The 16,750-nt window shown below is 44.7% G+C and overlaps 1 protein-coding gene across 12 annotated transcripts in view; it reads right to left on the bottom strand.

The window, feature by feature from the left end:
• DMD (dystrophin) overlaps positions 1 to 16,750 on the bottom strand; it is a 7,616,828-nt gene that overhangs the window by 46,181 nt on the left and 7,553,897 nt on the right. For all 12 annotated transcript variants that reach the window (XM_069639082.1, XM_069639084.1, XM_069639079.1 and 9 more), the window contains one exon: positions 3,980 to 4,072. In XM_069639082.1, coding sequence (XP_069495183.1) covers positions 3,980 to 4,072 — 93 coding nt within the window. The remainder of the gene's footprint in view (positions 1 to 3,979; positions 4,073 to 16,750) is intronic.

The raw sequence follows: 16,750 nt of genomic DNA, 5'->3' as shown, positions 1-16,750 counted from the left end.
GCGAGGGTGTCCCCCGCAACCCCCCCTCACTATCGTGAGGGGGGTGTTGCGGGGGACACCCCCACAGCAGGTTTTTAAAACATTTTTAAATTACCGACCGCACCAAACATACATACCACTAAAGGTTTGAACTTTTTAGTAGTTAGAACTTTTGGTGCTATGCTCTTTAGGTCTTTTGGTGGGGTCGGTAATTTTAACTTAGTAATTTCGTCATATACCTTTTGAACGTGCACAGGGTTTAGTTTGATCCGTTGCAGGACCATTTCGATCTCAAAATTCCCTCCTTGCAGTTCTCAACCAGGCGGACACCTAACAGAGACCTTCGAATGAGCACCCACATGGTGCCAGACCACTCTGGCTATGGTATCTTTCTTGGCCTCCAAAATTCAATGACTCCTTTGGGTTTCAATTATATTTGTGTCACTCGTCACATACCGTTCACACACTGTTCTCTTTAGATTTCTTCATACAACCTTGGTTCTTACACAGGCTGGTCTGGTATCAGTCTCTCCAATTAACTGGCTGTGCTCGCTTAGCTGGCGCTGCTTTATTGTAGGAGCCAAGGACAGTACCACGGTGTCCAGTCAAAGTTTTGAATACATATGGATCGAAAAAAAAAAATGATCGAATGCTTTTTTTTTTAGGTTTCATATAGGAAAAATTAGTGGTTTTTCCCCAAACATATGGGGCATGTCAGATACACGGCTTTGGCATTAGTCCGTTTTCGCTCATGTTAAGCTGACTGTGAAAAAGTGTTCATGTCGGGAAGGGGGCGGGGGGTTTGAATTCCTAAGTATCCTACCTGGTAGGATTGGGAAAAGGTGTTACAGGTAAGGGGATAGTGCGTCTCACCATCTGGTGTCCCACTCCCAGAAGACCCCTCATTCAGGTGATCCTCCCACACTGGTCCACCCCCAGAAACTGGATCCAAAAGCGATGGCTGTGTTCTGGCCACCAGGATGTGGTGAGACACCTTCAGGTTTCTCACATAGGTCAGAAGAAGGAGGCGGACAAAGTGGTAGCATTCTTACCAAAGAATATACTGAAATAATAAATAAAAGGCCTGTATATCCTTAACAAAAGGGGATTTGCCCTACCTAACATAAATCAAACTACGGTGCTCATCGTCATTGATGTAGTCCAAATCAAAAAATCCATCTTGCGTCCAAAAGACTCTAGCGTGCGTTGGCCCTACCACAAATCAAAAAAGGGGTTGCACTAACCAACCAATAAAGAGTGCCAGGAGAATGACTCCTTTCTGCTGGATAGGCTTCCTCAGCCTTAATAGTCTATCTTCAGATAGTTCCTTGTGACGCAATTAATCAGTTCCTTTAATTCCTCAAGGGAACTCTTCCAACTTCTTTTAGGTATCCCATTGTCTTGCTTTATTTACATTTCCTTGTTTCCCTACTTGAGGGTCTTTTGTAGTGTGTTTTCCTCCCTTTCAAAAGCTGGCTCTACTTCAGACCATTCATTAGCATCAATATATCTCTCACTTTGTTCACAGTCTCTCATTTCACTGGGACCAGTATCCAGGGTCCCTTAGACAACTCTTGTAAGCACTTCCACTTATGGGAACTAACATGAAGATTCTTCTGCCCCCCTTTACTTGCTTTCTGTTGTTACTCCCAAACACTGAGATGGAAGTCTCTTGATATTCTTTACTATCTTTGCGGGTTTCACAAATACTGGGATGAGTATGAGTCCCTTGGTATTCTTTATTTTCTTTACTAATTTCACAATTACTGGGACAAGTGCAAGGAGTCCCTCAGCATTTGTTATTTTCTGTACTGGCTCCAGTACTAATGGAACAAATGTGAAGTGTTTTGTAGTGTTTTTGATTAGTTACTGGAAAGAGGAGTCCCGTAGTATGCTTTATTCACGTTACTGCTTGATGCCTGCCCATTGCCCTTCCTGGGTCGCCCGCCATTACCTCTTTGCCGGGTTGCCGGGTCTGCCCCACTGGTTCTTCCTGTGGGGTCGGGATCATACAGTGCTGGTAAATGCTTCCAGCGTTTCCTCCTCCTCTGTCTCGCTGTACGAGGCTCTGCAGAGCACTTCTGTGGTCTCAGCATAGTTTGCAGACCCCCGGTCCACCTCCTCGAGGTCACGCAACCACCTTGGAATGAATTGAACACACTCAAGTCGGCTCCCTGCCGGCTCCTGGACTGTTTCTCTTTGGTTCTAAACGTCCTCTCAACTGAACTGAAGGGATCTCTGATTCTCCTGGCTTCTCTCTCCAAGGCTTGAACTTCCCGGGCTTCACCTGCTCGGTGATGTCTCTCTAATGCAAGTCCTTCCTTTTTTGTCCTCCCCAGCAGAGGATCATTGTCCTTCCTCCCATGAAGTATTTATTACTCTGTGGTTCACACTCGTCACAATATGGTTTATTTTACATGGAGGAGTGATCAGCATTACTCCTCTACTCTTCTTCTTTACAGCATATTTGGGTTCCAACCTGTTTGCACGCTTCATGCTTTGCTCTTCTTCGCAGTGGATTTGAGTTTTGTTAGAGTATTGGAAGTTGTGTTGCAGTAGCAAACAGTGGTCTGTTCAGGTTGTGTTTTCTGAGGTACTGATGGTCTGAGGGGCTCAAAGGAAAGTGGTTCCCGGAGTTCCTGCCCCCAAGAAGGGAGTCTCCATGTGAGGTCCCACTTACCCTTGGGGGAATGTTGCGTACAGGGTTCACCTCCCAAGGCAGGGCTCCACTCTGTGGAGAAGTGACAAAATCCAGGTAATTGTCACAGGTGTTAAGTTTAGATATATAGAAAGGGGGGAGGGGTTAAGGATACGCCACCTGCATTTTATGGTAAAAAAAATAATCTATATATGGGTAAAATAATAAATTCAGTGTTCTTACCGGGGAACAAAAAATGCAGTGTTCTAATATAGAACCTTATCCACCTTGCTTCAGTTTGGCACACAGTTTGCACAAAACGCCTATTGCCTTTTAATATTTCAGTACTTGCACAGCTTGAAAATTAAGACAAGGCTCAGGAAAACAGACAAATATTTGTGAATTTTTGCTCTTCGATTTTCTGAGTTTTAATCAGGGGTCGCCAGTGGTGAGCAAATGGGGTGAAATTCGAGCCCTAGTACAATTTCAATAACAATTTGAAAGTACACTTCTTAGTACAGAAATGATTGCGTGTGTTTATGCCAATGATACAGAGCTTCGTTGACCAGCGATCCTCATTATGAAAAATGGTAGTGTATGCCATATGAAGTAGACTTGATAATATGTGACCGGCTACTGCACCATGGCAGTTCTCATCCCTTGTTCGAGTGTTGCATCGAGCAAAGACAAGAGAAAAGTGCAGCGGATGCATGCATTCTTTTAATTTCCCATTACTATTTCATGCATTTTGAGAGTATTTGTGATATGGATTTCCTCTCCGATTTTGGAGATTCTCTAGTCTAATTTCTCTTTCCGATCGCCTCCTTCTCGAACACTCCCCATCCCCTTCCTTTCCACAGACTAAGGTCTGGTGACACCCTGGCAGGGTTACAATATTTTGGACAAGGCCAGGCGTTTTAAGTCACTATGCTGGTGATGGGTGCAGTATGAATATTGGATGGCATAACATAGGTGTCTATAGTCATCTAGTTTGTTATTTCCTAAATAATATCAATGACTTCTGGTAAATGTAAGTTGCGAACATCATTGGATAGCATATAATCATTAGAACTACCAGTCTAGGATTCCCAACATATGCCAATATATTTCAGAATAATGTAGAGATTAAAGATAACCTCCCAAGCAGTGGAGTCTTCTGCCTATGTGTTGAAAAAGGAAAAACTCTGAAATCTTAAAACACAAATGTACATTAAAAAGAGAACAGACACACTTGTTTTTGTCATCTTTCTGCCTGCCCAGATCTCATCTTACAATATCTTCCTCATCATGCTTACACCCATCGACATGCCCCATTAAAATTCCCCTGGGCAATCTTGGTTTGCTTGAGTTGATGCAGCTTACCTCTTGTACTGGGGAAGGAATTGTTCAGTTGTTCCATCACCTCTTCTAGTCCCGTGCTTGTGTCGTGAGGAGGGCTCAGCAGGTCATCTTCCACTAAAAATAAACACATGCATAACAGTAAGGTATAGCGAAGCATATTCTCTTTCATATTGGAATCCATCTTTTATGGAACACAAAATACACAATGTTACAAAAGGAAAGCAAACATTTGGATGTAACCGACGCAGTTCATTGGTAAATTGACCAAAACAAAGGAACATGTATGGTGGGTGGTGCATTGCCCCATCTGAAGTAGAGCTCTATTGATACAATGGGCCTCATTATAAGTTTGCCGGACCGGAAACAAGGGTGCCGGTAAGATCACTGGCACCCTTGTCTCCGGACTGGCAAACTAGGATTCTGCCTGCCGGGGCCACTGTGCCCAACAAGTCTGACCCTGCCGGACACAGCGGCCATGTAAGGAAGACCGTTCACGAAAGCGCTTGCACCGTTAGCAACAGTACCCGCGCTTCTGAGTCCCCACTCCCATAGAGTCCTATGGAACTCTATGGGAATGGGGACTTGAATTTTACCAGTGCCCGACTTCCGGGCCACCAGACTTGCAATCTCCCGGTGGCACTGGGATGTCAGGCGTTGGTAAGGTTTTACGAGTCTGGCGGCAACTGGCTGGTAGCACCGGCAGGGTTACCACCGAACTCATAATGAGGGCCACAAGTAATTAAGACTACATTATTTAATGTATCTGTCAGTAAAGTTTATTCACAATACAAAGATTCCATAAAACAGCAATAAACACAAGTATGCAAACATGTACAAGGATGACAATATTACAAACAAGTAACAATCAATAGGCCAATACTGGTACAAATTTATCAGCTATCTTCGGGACGTCAGCACAGCACTCAATAGGACTTTGTTTAAAGCATGGATATAGATTGAGAAAAGTAGCAGTGCCAAAACACATCCTTGTCTCACCCTGGATATTATCGGGAACCATGGCATGCAGTGGCCACTGCCACCGCTTCTCACGCAGGCCTCACTATTCTCATGTGCGAGGATTAAAAGGTCATTTCATGGACCTGATCAGTAGCCATAGTCAATCTCAGTTTACTTTATCAAAGGGTGTGCTCAGGTCCACGACAGCTAAGTAGATTTGTTATTTCTTTGACATATGGTGAATGAGTTGTGTAAGGAATCCGATGAAGTCTGAAGATTTCCCTGCAGTGACCTCCTCCCATGTGGATGGCGGTCGCTACGGTGAGGTACCTGAGGGCATTTGCACTTCTACTCCTTATGGATCCTCTATGCAGGTGACCACGAAAGGCCATCTCTTTTGGATCCTACCCCTAGGGGTTGACAAGCGAGGGAAGATCACCTGGATAGAGGGTCCTTTTGGGATACAAAGTGGGATACCCATGGGTTAGAGACGGTATTCCATATCTTCCTTTTCAAAAAGAATCTCTATACCAGAGAAGGTTAATCTAGTGCCATGATCTTTGATCAAAGTAGGAACCAGTATTATACCAGACATGTTAAACAAAGGAAGAGGAAGGGTAATGAGATATGCAAGAACAAATCTCAGTATCCCTATTGTCTCCAGGATAGTGACCCTGATTGTCCCCCAACATTTATGGGTCACTGTAAATGTATCCACCTTCTCTCCCCATTTTAAACTGTATAACACGACTGATGAAGAAAGTTGGAGCCATGAAGATTATCTCCATGACCCATGCAAGTACTGGGACAAACAAGAGACCTGAAGGTCAGGCATACCCCACTAATTAATTTAATTATGGTCAGGCAAGGCAAACCCTTGACCACCACCTGTAGCCTGTTAGGCCAACACAGGTGTATAAAAGTCGTGGCAGCAGGCAGAACAGAGAGCTCGGGTCAGAGCTAGAGTCAGAATCAGAGCAGGAGAACCAGAATGGAAGTCGAAAGGATAGGAGACACCAGCACGCCACAGGAAATCCTTAGGATCCCCCTGGACTGGGAATGCGGGTTGAAGATGCCCACCCATGGCGAGGCTAGCAGCATGCACTGCATATAGGCAGAGGCAAAGCTCCATTCTTTAGCTGGTGAGCGCCAAGAGAAGTGCCAAGCTATTTGGCGGTCCCTTGGGAGAAAGATGCAAAGCGAAGGAGCTGCCGTAGGAGCTGCCAAGACTTGGTATGTGTCAGAACACTTATAATACCCCGGAGCACTCAAAGGAGGCAGTCCAGATAATGGTCCATGTATTCTGACCGAAGCGTGCACACTAAGTGAAAGTAATGTCCCACATTGAATGAAACAGATTGTTACTTGAACACCTAACTGAATGAACTATACTGAATCGAGTGAAATAAGTAAAAGCAATACATTGCAATGAACAAAAAGGGCCAAATTGCTCATATTGAAGAGGGAATTTAATAAAATTAGTGAAAATAAATATTTTTGAATACCATGGTGATTGAATTGAATGAACGCACATATTGAACTCTGTTTGGAATACAGCAAGTAAGCTGACCTTTATTTCGAATACAGAACTGAAAACGCTGAAGCTAAAAGACATTTTGAAATATGAATGCAATGGTATAAGATGAACCAACCTTAATGAACATTGAAGTGAAAATCAAAAGGAAGTTACATGGAATGAAAGGTACCAATGTGTTCAAATTGAAGCTGCACTTTAACTGGCCATTTTTGTACTTTAAAGGAAACCTGAAAGTTGCTTGACCTGTAATGGGTGGACTGTGTGGTCTGAAAGTGCGCCAAGAGCAGAGAACTACCACTTGTGATCGAAAAGTGAAAGTTACATTCCTGGTTGCGTGACATGTAATGGGTGGACTGTGTGGTCTGAAACTGCGCCTTGACCAGAGAATTCCTGCATGTTAACAAGGAAGCTTACTGTGGTGAAAGCACGATAACAACTCTTGGTAATCCTCATTTTTGGGGAAGGAAACCCTGATTTTGGTGTCCTGAAATTGTGTTACCTTGGAACTCTGTTGAATTGGGGAGGGGCACACTAACTTTCATAAAACGGTATTTCCTCCAACATTCAAAGGAAGAGAAATTGAACTTTGTGATGAAATGAAAGACATTCGGGAGAGAAGGCTGGCAAATTAGCCAGAGCTGGAAGTAGCTCAGAACTTTATGTTTGGAGCACTATTTAAGTTATGTTTGATGTCCCTACACATATGTTTGTATTAGTGGTGAGGACAAGTATAGGATTCTGACACAAACAGATGTTTATGTTGAACTTACTGACACTGACGTTCCTTAGTTTCTTAGTTTCTGTGTCTCATTCCACGATGCCAACCTCACTACCTGATCCTGACCCTGGGGGTGGGCATATGGGGGACTATCACATGGGGTTGACAACCTCTGTGAAGATGTCATAGCTTTATCGGATGAGAAATGGTATCCCCCATTTCTCCGTGAAGATATCCCACCCAGGTTTAATACCATGATGACCTATTGTCATAACCTTAATCTTCTTTGTATGAAGAACCCAGAAAGCCTTTCATCCAGACCTGTAGTCCAACCTTCCAACTTTGGTCTACCTTGTGAAAATTGCAAAACCTCTTTCTTCAGTTCCATTTATCAACCACCCAAGACTGATTTCCCATTTAAAATCATTGAAAAAGCTTATCCAAGTTTTTCAAACCAATCATCAACTATGGACTACAGTTTGCAGATTTACTGCAGTACTGGGACAAGGAAGAGGAATCTAGCAATACGCAAGGGAAGAGAACACAACCACAGTGAGTGCTCTAATTGTTGCTCAAATTCACCTGTACCTGGGACATTTAAAGAGCAGTAGCAGAGAACTAAAGGCTGCTGTCGGTGAAAGAAAGCTACACTTCTCCACGAGACTCGAGGAACCAAAACCCCCAGATAGGCGTGGTGGAGCCAGGCAGCTCACCAAGGAAGAAGGAAGCCAGTGCACAAGCAGGACAAGCTGCAGGAATGACAGGAGCCGCTGAGGGACTCCTGGGCGTATGGAAGGGGAGGACAAGCAGTGCTTCACTTATCGAAGCATGGGGCGGGACTGGCAATTAACGGGAAACCACAAGAGAGCAAGGAAAAGGTGGTTTCGAGATTGAAGCACACAGAGTACCTTTGTCAGCTGACCACGGGAGAGCACAAGAACGCCAAGAAGAGCTGGGGAGTACACCGAGAGGCATATTTTGTAATGCGCCGAATGTGAATAATCATAAACAGAGCAACTGAAAGAGAAAAAGCAAAGATGCATAATGTAATGCAGATGTCCGTAAACTGTGTATATTAATGGAGGGAAGACATAGCTGCTCATCTTCGGCTCTTCCCAGGCTAGGGGTAAGCTTAGATGCAAAATATGCACATTTCGTCATCAATATCATCAAAATCCCAGCCCAACATAAAGTTAAAACTCTGGAAGCTTCACTCAACTCGGATGAGCACACCAATCTGGTTAGTAGAAACAGCAACTACCACCTCCAACTTCTGAGACCTTTTCTGACTGAAAAGAATGCGACCACCATTGGTCGCGCCACCATCTTATCTAGGCTGGACTACTGTAATCCACTGCTTCTTGGGGCCAATAACACCTAATAACACCAGTCTAAAAAGATGACACCAAATCCAAAATGATGCAGTTCAAATTATAAAAAACATCCCATGGAAGGAACACATCTCAAAACATTGTAAAGATCTACATTGGCTGGCCATTCAGGATTGCATTAAATTCAAAACATGTACCATTGTACACCGCTGCCTCTTTGCAAAGCCCCTTATCTCAAATCTGCAATGACCCCTTACTCTTCCGGAAGACACCTGCGCTCCTCCGACCTGGCCCTGGTGTCATGCTCATCATTTAAAAATGATAAGGGTCTTCGTCGCTCTTTCCCTGACCGGGCCGTCCATCTGTGGAATTCCCTTCCCTGTGAACTGAGATGAGAGAACAATTGCTGAGTTTCAGGAACACACTCAAGACTACACTCTTCAAGTAGTAAACTCAGGAACTCCATGACCGTCTTGTCGCCCTAACACTGTCCCGTCTGTCTTTTATTGTCTTTGTGTGCATGTGCGCCCTGATGCCTGGGGTGTCCGTGGCGTATTATAGATAAATAAATACATAAATAAATAAAAGGGGAAATTGAATTCCAAACAAGACCCTTGCAAGTATGTGATTGTATGCAATATCAATACATGAGAAAGCCAAACACAATAATATCAAGGGGCTATATTAGCCTACCAAGTAAATGTACAACAGTAGGAGTGTGTAGAAGTTTCCTATGAACAGAAGTCCTGGCAGGAGAGTATACTAGGCATTTACAGCTGTATGAATACAAGAAGCCCTGGCAGGAGAGTATATCGGGCAGTTACAAGTGTGTGAATACAAGAAGTCATGGCAATGGAGTACACCAGGCAATTGCAAGTGTTTGAATATAAAAAAGTCCTGAGAGGAAATATCAGGACTGTGTGGAGCAAAAGAAAAGTAAACACCCTGGTGGAGAAACATACCAGGGATCCTGAAAGAGACAGAATTACAAAACCGAACAGTCTTGCATGTCAGTATTATTAAGAACTTTTGTGTTAAAGAGAAATCCAGGGGAAGGAAATTACCCTTTGGAGCAAGTTCCTTTATCCTTGAAGAACTTTGTGTTGGAACCATTTATTCTTCCTTTAAGAACACTTTTCTGAACCCGCAAGGTTAAAGACAGCTTTCCTTTTCACCTTAGAGTTCAGTTTATAGTGTGAGGGTCAGAATAGAACTTTGGACAGAGGACAGTTTTATTTTTGAGACACAGACAGATCCTTAGTTTTGTTTTAGATAGGGAAATTCCTCTTTGATTAGGGTCAGAGAGGCCTGTTCCCAGCCCCTTTTATTTTCAATAAAAGTCTTTAACTAAAAAACATGGCAAACTTAGGTCTGGGATTCATTCCTGACTCCCTGCCAATAGATACAAGTTTAAACCCTGCTCTAAGGTCCCCAGATTGGGTCGAAATCCTAACTGAATCCGAAAAAGAATGTTAATTTCCATAACCCATTTTTCCAGCTTATGTAAAAGGCACCTACCAAAGATCTTCAAGGATGTGTTAAATAAGGAGATAGGTCTGTAGGCTTTTGGATAGTTCCATCTCTTTTTGTCAAAGATGGCCCTTTGCCACAATTTTCCAACATTCTTTGAGTCCTCCTCAACGGATGCTGCTTCTAAAGTAAGCTAGGCTAGATTATCTAGTTCTGCTTTCCTCTTCTCATGTTAAACAAAGGCGGTGATGACTGGAAGGTTTAGAATGAATCTTAACCTCTGGCATTGCTCTGAGCAACCCTCTAGACCATCATTCTTCGCCTGCCAAGCCATTACAAAAGGGAAAAGACAATATGCAAATCAGGCTTGGTCCCACCCCAAAAAGGGTCAGCCCAGCCTGGACTGCTTGGTCACATCCCTTTTGCATGAGGCCACACGCATCCCCAAACATGTTTCATACTTGTTGGGCCTCATCAATGAGGAGTAGCTTGGGTCTCTAGGCCCAGCAGGTATGGGACCCACATCTGGGCATACCCGTCCCATTCGGGGGGACTACAGCAAAACAAATGTGCCTTCTTTTATGTTACTCTGGCAAATTGAACACATTTCTTTGGAACATTGCATTTTAGGGATTGCAAAAGGTTTTTGCTTGCGTTTTCTTTTTTTGTAAGACTTCATCCGTTTTTCAATGAACAAGAGAAAATAAAAAGGAACAAATGCAATGAAACAAAAGTGCAAAAAGGACGAATCTGTTACAATAAAGTGCAAATCATGAATACGTTTCTAGGGGAATGAACTAACAGAGTGACCAAGGTTATGCAACAAATACTTTGTTTGACTAGAGACGTAGTGCAAGTATCCTGCATCGGGGAGAAGTGGTTTAGCATTTTAGGTTTAAATGATTGTGCTGTAAATTTCTGGCAAGATTCATGTAGAGGGTGCCAAGTAGAGACATGTTTTGAATTCCATCGTGGAGCAAGGCACTCACTTTTTCTGCCGCCACCACCTCCCAGATTGTGTACCACCATAGGTTTACCTGGGGACCTTACTTGCATTTCCAAGATTTGGCCAAAGCTATGCTAGTAAGAAAAAAACAACTGAGAACCAAGTGAAGCTCTGCAGCCACTCATTGGTGTAAACAGACTCCACCGAGTCCCCAAGGAGAATAGTCCCTGGTTCCATCGGTAAAGCCATGCCAGTGATCTCTGCTACAATGGCTACTACCTCCCGCCAAAAGGACTGAGCCAGTTGGCACCCCACCACATGTGAATGAAGGTGACCCCTGTCTGCACTCCTGCCAACAAAAGGGCGAAATTGTAGCATTATACTTATGGAGGCGGGTAGGGTACAAGTACCATCTATACAGCACCTTATAAGAGTTCTCTTTTGTTGGACACACATTGGGAGGACGCTGCCACGCTTAGTCAGATTAGTACCCAATTGTCTTCAGGTGTAGGGCGCCCCAGGTCCCTCTCCCTTTGGGCCATGTACGCAAACCAAGTGCAGGAGTCTTAACTATCTAGCAATCTATAAACCTTAGAGATTATCTTTACTGTAACGCTGTCCTGAAGTGACAGTTTCAGGCTCAGGGGGATGTGGGGGAGCCTCTTTCCAGCTGCTCAGGTATTAGGGTCCTAAATCAAGTGGCAGAGCTGGTAATACCTGAAACGCTCTGTCTCGGGAAGGTGGAATATGTTCTTGCAATCAAAGGTCAGCAGGAAACCCTCGTGATACAGCTGAGTCAGTTGCTTTAATCCGCCCTTCCTCCATTATAAAAAAGTGCCACTATCCATGCCAGGGGCAAACCTGGGATTACACAATACCAGTGAGAAAGACCCAAGTGTCCCCCCCTCCCCTTACCCCCAGATGCCCCAGCTCTAGATTGCACAATACCAATAATAGTGTAGATCTAGTGGTAAATAGGAGCAATCAATCCACTACAAGATCTGTTTGCTGTGGCTAAGTGTGCCGCCTCATCAATCCTCGCCCATGAGAGCAGCCCAGAGATATTAGCCGCCATCACATAGTCATGGAGTATCAGTAGAGCCAGACCTCTGCAGCTCTTGTTGGTGCGAAGGACCTGCTTACTAACTCTCGGCTTCCTACCTCCCCATATAAAACTCACATTTCAGTATAGTGCCTGGAGAGAGGCTCTGGGAATGTGAACTGGAAGGGGCTGCTGAGATACAGTAATATAAGGATAAAGTTCATCTTGCCAGCAGTGTTCTGGCTGAGCCAGGAGATCTCCTGTGTGGCCCCCCTGGACCGGTCACGACCAAAGCTCTAAAGAGCAGCACAAAGTTGGACTTCTACAGGTCTGTTACTGCCAGAGTTAATTTGACCCCCTGGTAGTACAATTCTCGATCACACCGTTGGAATGGAAAATCCTGTCATATTAGGGACATGGAATGCAAAGACTCTTATGTTTAGGCCCTTAGATTTCTCCAGGTTGATTGCAAAGTCTGATGTCGCTTTAAATTTAGCTAGGAGACTCATAACCTCCGGAAGCAACATCCATGTATTTGTTAGCATAAAGAGGACATTGCTGGCATACAGAGCAGCCTTGTGCTCTATTCCTGCAATGCACAAACCTCTAATTCGTAGGTTGGCCTGAATACAGGCTGTCAGGGGTTCCATCACAAGCGCAAAGATCAGGGATGAAAGGGGACACTGCAGCAGCGGAGGACACGTTTGCACAGAAACGTAATTTAAACAGATTTCTTTTAGAATTGGAACTGATCACCGTTAATCCAAAATAGGCCATCCCTCTCATCTCCTGACCAAACAATCAGCTGAGTCAGTTGCTTTAGGTATGAAAGGGCCTATGGATGAGGGATTGAAGGAATGGCACACACACACACACGTCACATCCAAAATCATGGGCCTCATTACGACACAGCCGGGCCGGAAAGAACAGTGGTGGTAAAACCGCCACCACTGTTCTTTCCGGACCGGCTGATTAAGAGTCCTACAGGCAGGAGGTGTCTCTCCCGCCAGGTCTGACCTGGCGGGTTTAACACCACCCACCTGCAGGCAGACATGTAAACACCGGCTCTGTCATAGACGGAACCAGTGTTTCCATTGTCCCCATCCCCAGGGAGTCCTATGGGGCTCCATGGGAATGGGGACTTACACAATTCTGCCTACGGAATTCCCGGGTCACCGGGGTCGTAATGCCCCGGTAATTCTGGGAATCACGGAGGAGGCGGAATGCTAATACGAGTCTGGCGGTAACCTGCCGGTTTTTCCACGCCGGTTACCGCCGGAATCGTAATGAGGCCCCATGAGTTTTTTTTAGGACCTGAAGAAAGTGGCAACACCTATTCCAGTCACTGAAACCGGTTAACTAGATATTAGTAGGGATGCCGGATTAACGGCCAGTCACCCTCAACCAATTTATTTTTCTCTTTTTTTCTTTGTTTGTTGCTGGTTTTAAACATTCTGTATTTTTGAGTTATAATAGCAGGTGTATTAAAGTACCATAACCCTCATGCTTATACTCTGGATCCAGATACCCACTATTTTTGTCTGGGATTTTATTTAAGAAACAGGAGTGGTTTCCAAATGGTGGACCAAATTGTCTGGCCCACATTTTTGTAGTCTATTTAGAGCCAGCCTCTTCCCCTATCCTCTCACCCTTTATAGGCGACAAACCAGCACAATCTAGGGACAGAACACCACTGCATGGACAGTTAGCATTGGTTGGAGGGTGTAATAGGCTATGAACTAGCATCTTATTCTACTTTAGCAGGAAACTGCACCTGTACTTCTTGTGTGTGAAAAACGTTTGGGAGTACGAACAGGAAAAATCCTGTTCTGTGGTCCCCCTTATGTGTACTCTTGTGAAAGGGGACACCCCCGTCAAGTCAACGAGTAAAGGGATATAGTGCAAGTAGCAACTGCTGATAGAAAGTCTGGTCGGTAGGGAGCCGTAACAGGCCATCACCCAGGCGATAAAGTTGGGGCCAAACCATTGCAAAGTCAGTCTAATGTAAGAAACGCATTATGGCAACAGTAAGTCAAAAGACAAGTGATCACAGTTCAAGGGTGTTTATTGGCTTAAAGTGGGCGAGATAAACGCCTAATCTAAACCTAAATCTAAGATGGGAGCAAGCCACGACCATCAAACAATAATAAGGCAGTCCTAGTGACGTCTTGTCAAATAAAAGGGCCTAATCCTTGCAACTAAGTTACAAAAAGAGTGTGGGATAGTGGTCACAGGAAAAGTAGTAAGTGTTCACAAATGAAGTCAGTATGTTCTAGCCAGGGGTCTCCCTTGCCCACGTTTGTAGCACGAAACAAGGCTGGACTCCTGAGCACAGCACACTCTCTAACTTTTCTAGCACAAGGTACAGCTCTGTTACACTGGTATCAGGATCTTCGGTGGTTAAGTCTCTTTCCTACAAAAAGTATCTTGCCTCTGAGACCTAATGTATTCAAAATGACAAAAACAAAAAGTTCCTTTCTGCATGTATGTTGGGTGATGACTTTCACCCCTGGGTCCCCCTCTTCCGGGCTCAGACCCTTTACGAATGTTAGCCTCCCTCGGTCGGGTTCACTACGGCTTTTATTCCAAAAGACTTCTTGTTGCATTCACAAGTCTCAATGTCTTTTTAAACAATCCACTGTGGACATCCCTCAGTCAGGTTCACTCTTGTCAACACAATGTTCATTGGAGCATCATGCTTCACCCCGTTCTGAAGGCATCCCCCCAGCCGGGTTCACGGTTGCCAGTCACACAGTTCCTTCTACTTTCATACGATACTGGAATTATTTCCCTTAGCTTTCCCTTAGCTTTCCAGTTACTTGCCAGTCAAATACTTTTGACTGTACAGGGGTGTTACTCAGCCCCTGTATGACCACTTTGACCTTTTTCCTTTCAGATTTCTTAAGGTCTAAGTTTCAACAATAAGAGGGATCAGCCAGAGTCTTTTGAGTGAGCACCTACATTGCGCCAGACCACTCTGCAGCTGGTCTTTCCCCTGCAGTGTTAACAGTTCTTTATGTACAGTTCAAGGGATGTCTTTTCACACTTTCGCCATCTTCTTTTGACAGAGACCGGTTTCACACTTTCCTCTGACTCAACAGCTGTATTGAAGGCTTCTTTTGCATCTTTTCCTTCACCACTGTCGGACTGCGACCCCAAAGTTTACAATTCACCTAGAAGGCTTCCCTCAGCCGGGCTTGGGTACTTCTCTTTTGTAGCACAGTCAAGTTCTTCAAGGGTGGGGCTCAGACACCATTTTAAAGTTCAGCAAGAAAGCTTCCCTCCGCTGGGCTTAAGCCTCCTTCCAAAGTTCACAAATTCAACCAAAAAGGGTTTGGAACTTCTAGTCCCAGAATGCACTGAGCTAATTTTGCTCCCACTTCATTGCTCCCCCCAAAATGGCATTTTCTGTCATTGGGAGCTGCAGGAGCCAAAAGGGGATGTTATGAGGTCAGGGTCTCTCCCTCTGGCCTGGGTTTGCCTGCTGGCCCAGCGGAGGAGTTGCAGACCCTGGTCTTGCCTTCTGGAAGTACTCTTTCCTCCTCCACACTGCAATCTCCTCTCTGGTAGCAGGGCTAGTGTTTGGATGGTTTTGTTCTCCTCCTCCAGGTATCCCAGGGTCTCTGCAGCTCACTAGGGCTTTCTCCTCTCCGGCATCTTCCGGCATCCCCAATTCGCTCACAATGCTGTTTTTGGGTGCTGCTTTTTTACTCCCAGTTAGAGTTGATTGGAGTCAGGTGTGAGTAGTTGTCCCTCCCTGCCTGACTCTACCTGGCCTCATTATCGGGACAACATGGAGACTGCCCATAGGAATCCATTGCCTATAGATTCCTATGGGTAATCCTCATGACTCCCATCTGTCTCTTCCTCATCCCAGTCCTTGTAGATTTAAATACAGAATGGGATTATGGCAGTGTAATGCTTGTGTGAAAAATGCGAGCCAGAATAACATGGTGTTGATGCAGCCATTTCTGAACACTCATCTTCCATCACAGTAATAAAGTCTGTGTTTCCGCTGGCCTCACAGAATGAGCAAGTAGCAGCGAAAACAGAGCACTGTCACATAAATATTATTTGAGTGGACTTACTGCAGAGAATAGTTATTGTATTGTCCATTGAAGGACGAGTACAAAAAGGGAGTTCGAACACACTGCCGGTGCATGATAAGGGGTCTGGGAATGAATGCGAGAGAGAGGCGCTCTGGGTTTTTCCACTTCTAACTGGATTTTTCCACCCTCTGTCCCTTTGATTTGTTATGTGCTCTTCGGCCGAGAGCAGAACGCAATTGAGAAGTGCGGGGAAATGCCCCCATAAAGGAGAAAGCATTGTATGGAAAAAGTTAGTTGGAATCTGGACGCCCGGGTGATGCAGTCTCGCTGTAAGGGAGGAGGCTCCGCTAAAGACCTAGTTGGACGCAGTGATCTCTTTGCCTACCTGCTGAGGGACTAAGCAGCGTTGTTGGTGGCCAAGATTAAGTTTTCTTCTGCCTCACGTTTGAAGGTGATGTAACCTATATTCGAAATTCTTATATATCTAAGTTTATGTTTATTTATTGGTATCTATACATGTATTGTATAAATAAAGGGCCTGTTTGTGTCACCATACTTGATGTTAAAAATGAATTTAACAGGGATGTGAGAGGACCCAGCAGCTGTGTCTGGAAGGTCTTGTAGAAAGCAGGGAGAAAGCCTATCTGGGGCAGGGGTTTTCTGGTTACGAAGAGAACCAATAGCCTGCTTTACTTCGTCTTGTGTGATTGGAGCATCTAGTTGGTCTCCCGAGAGCCAGTTG

This window comes from Ambystoma mexicanum, chromosome 7q, assembly GCF_040938575.1.
Source record: "Ambystoma mexicanum isolate Mex_15411 chromosome 7q, UKY_AmexF1_1, whole genome shotgun sequence".
NCBI classification, from domain to species: domain Eukaryota; kingdom Metazoa; phylum Chordata; class Amphibia; order Caudata; family Ambystomatidae; genus Ambystoma; species Ambystoma mexicanum.
Note: the sequence above shows the minus strand (reverse complement) of the source record. Positions and strands in the feature narration are given on the sequence as shown.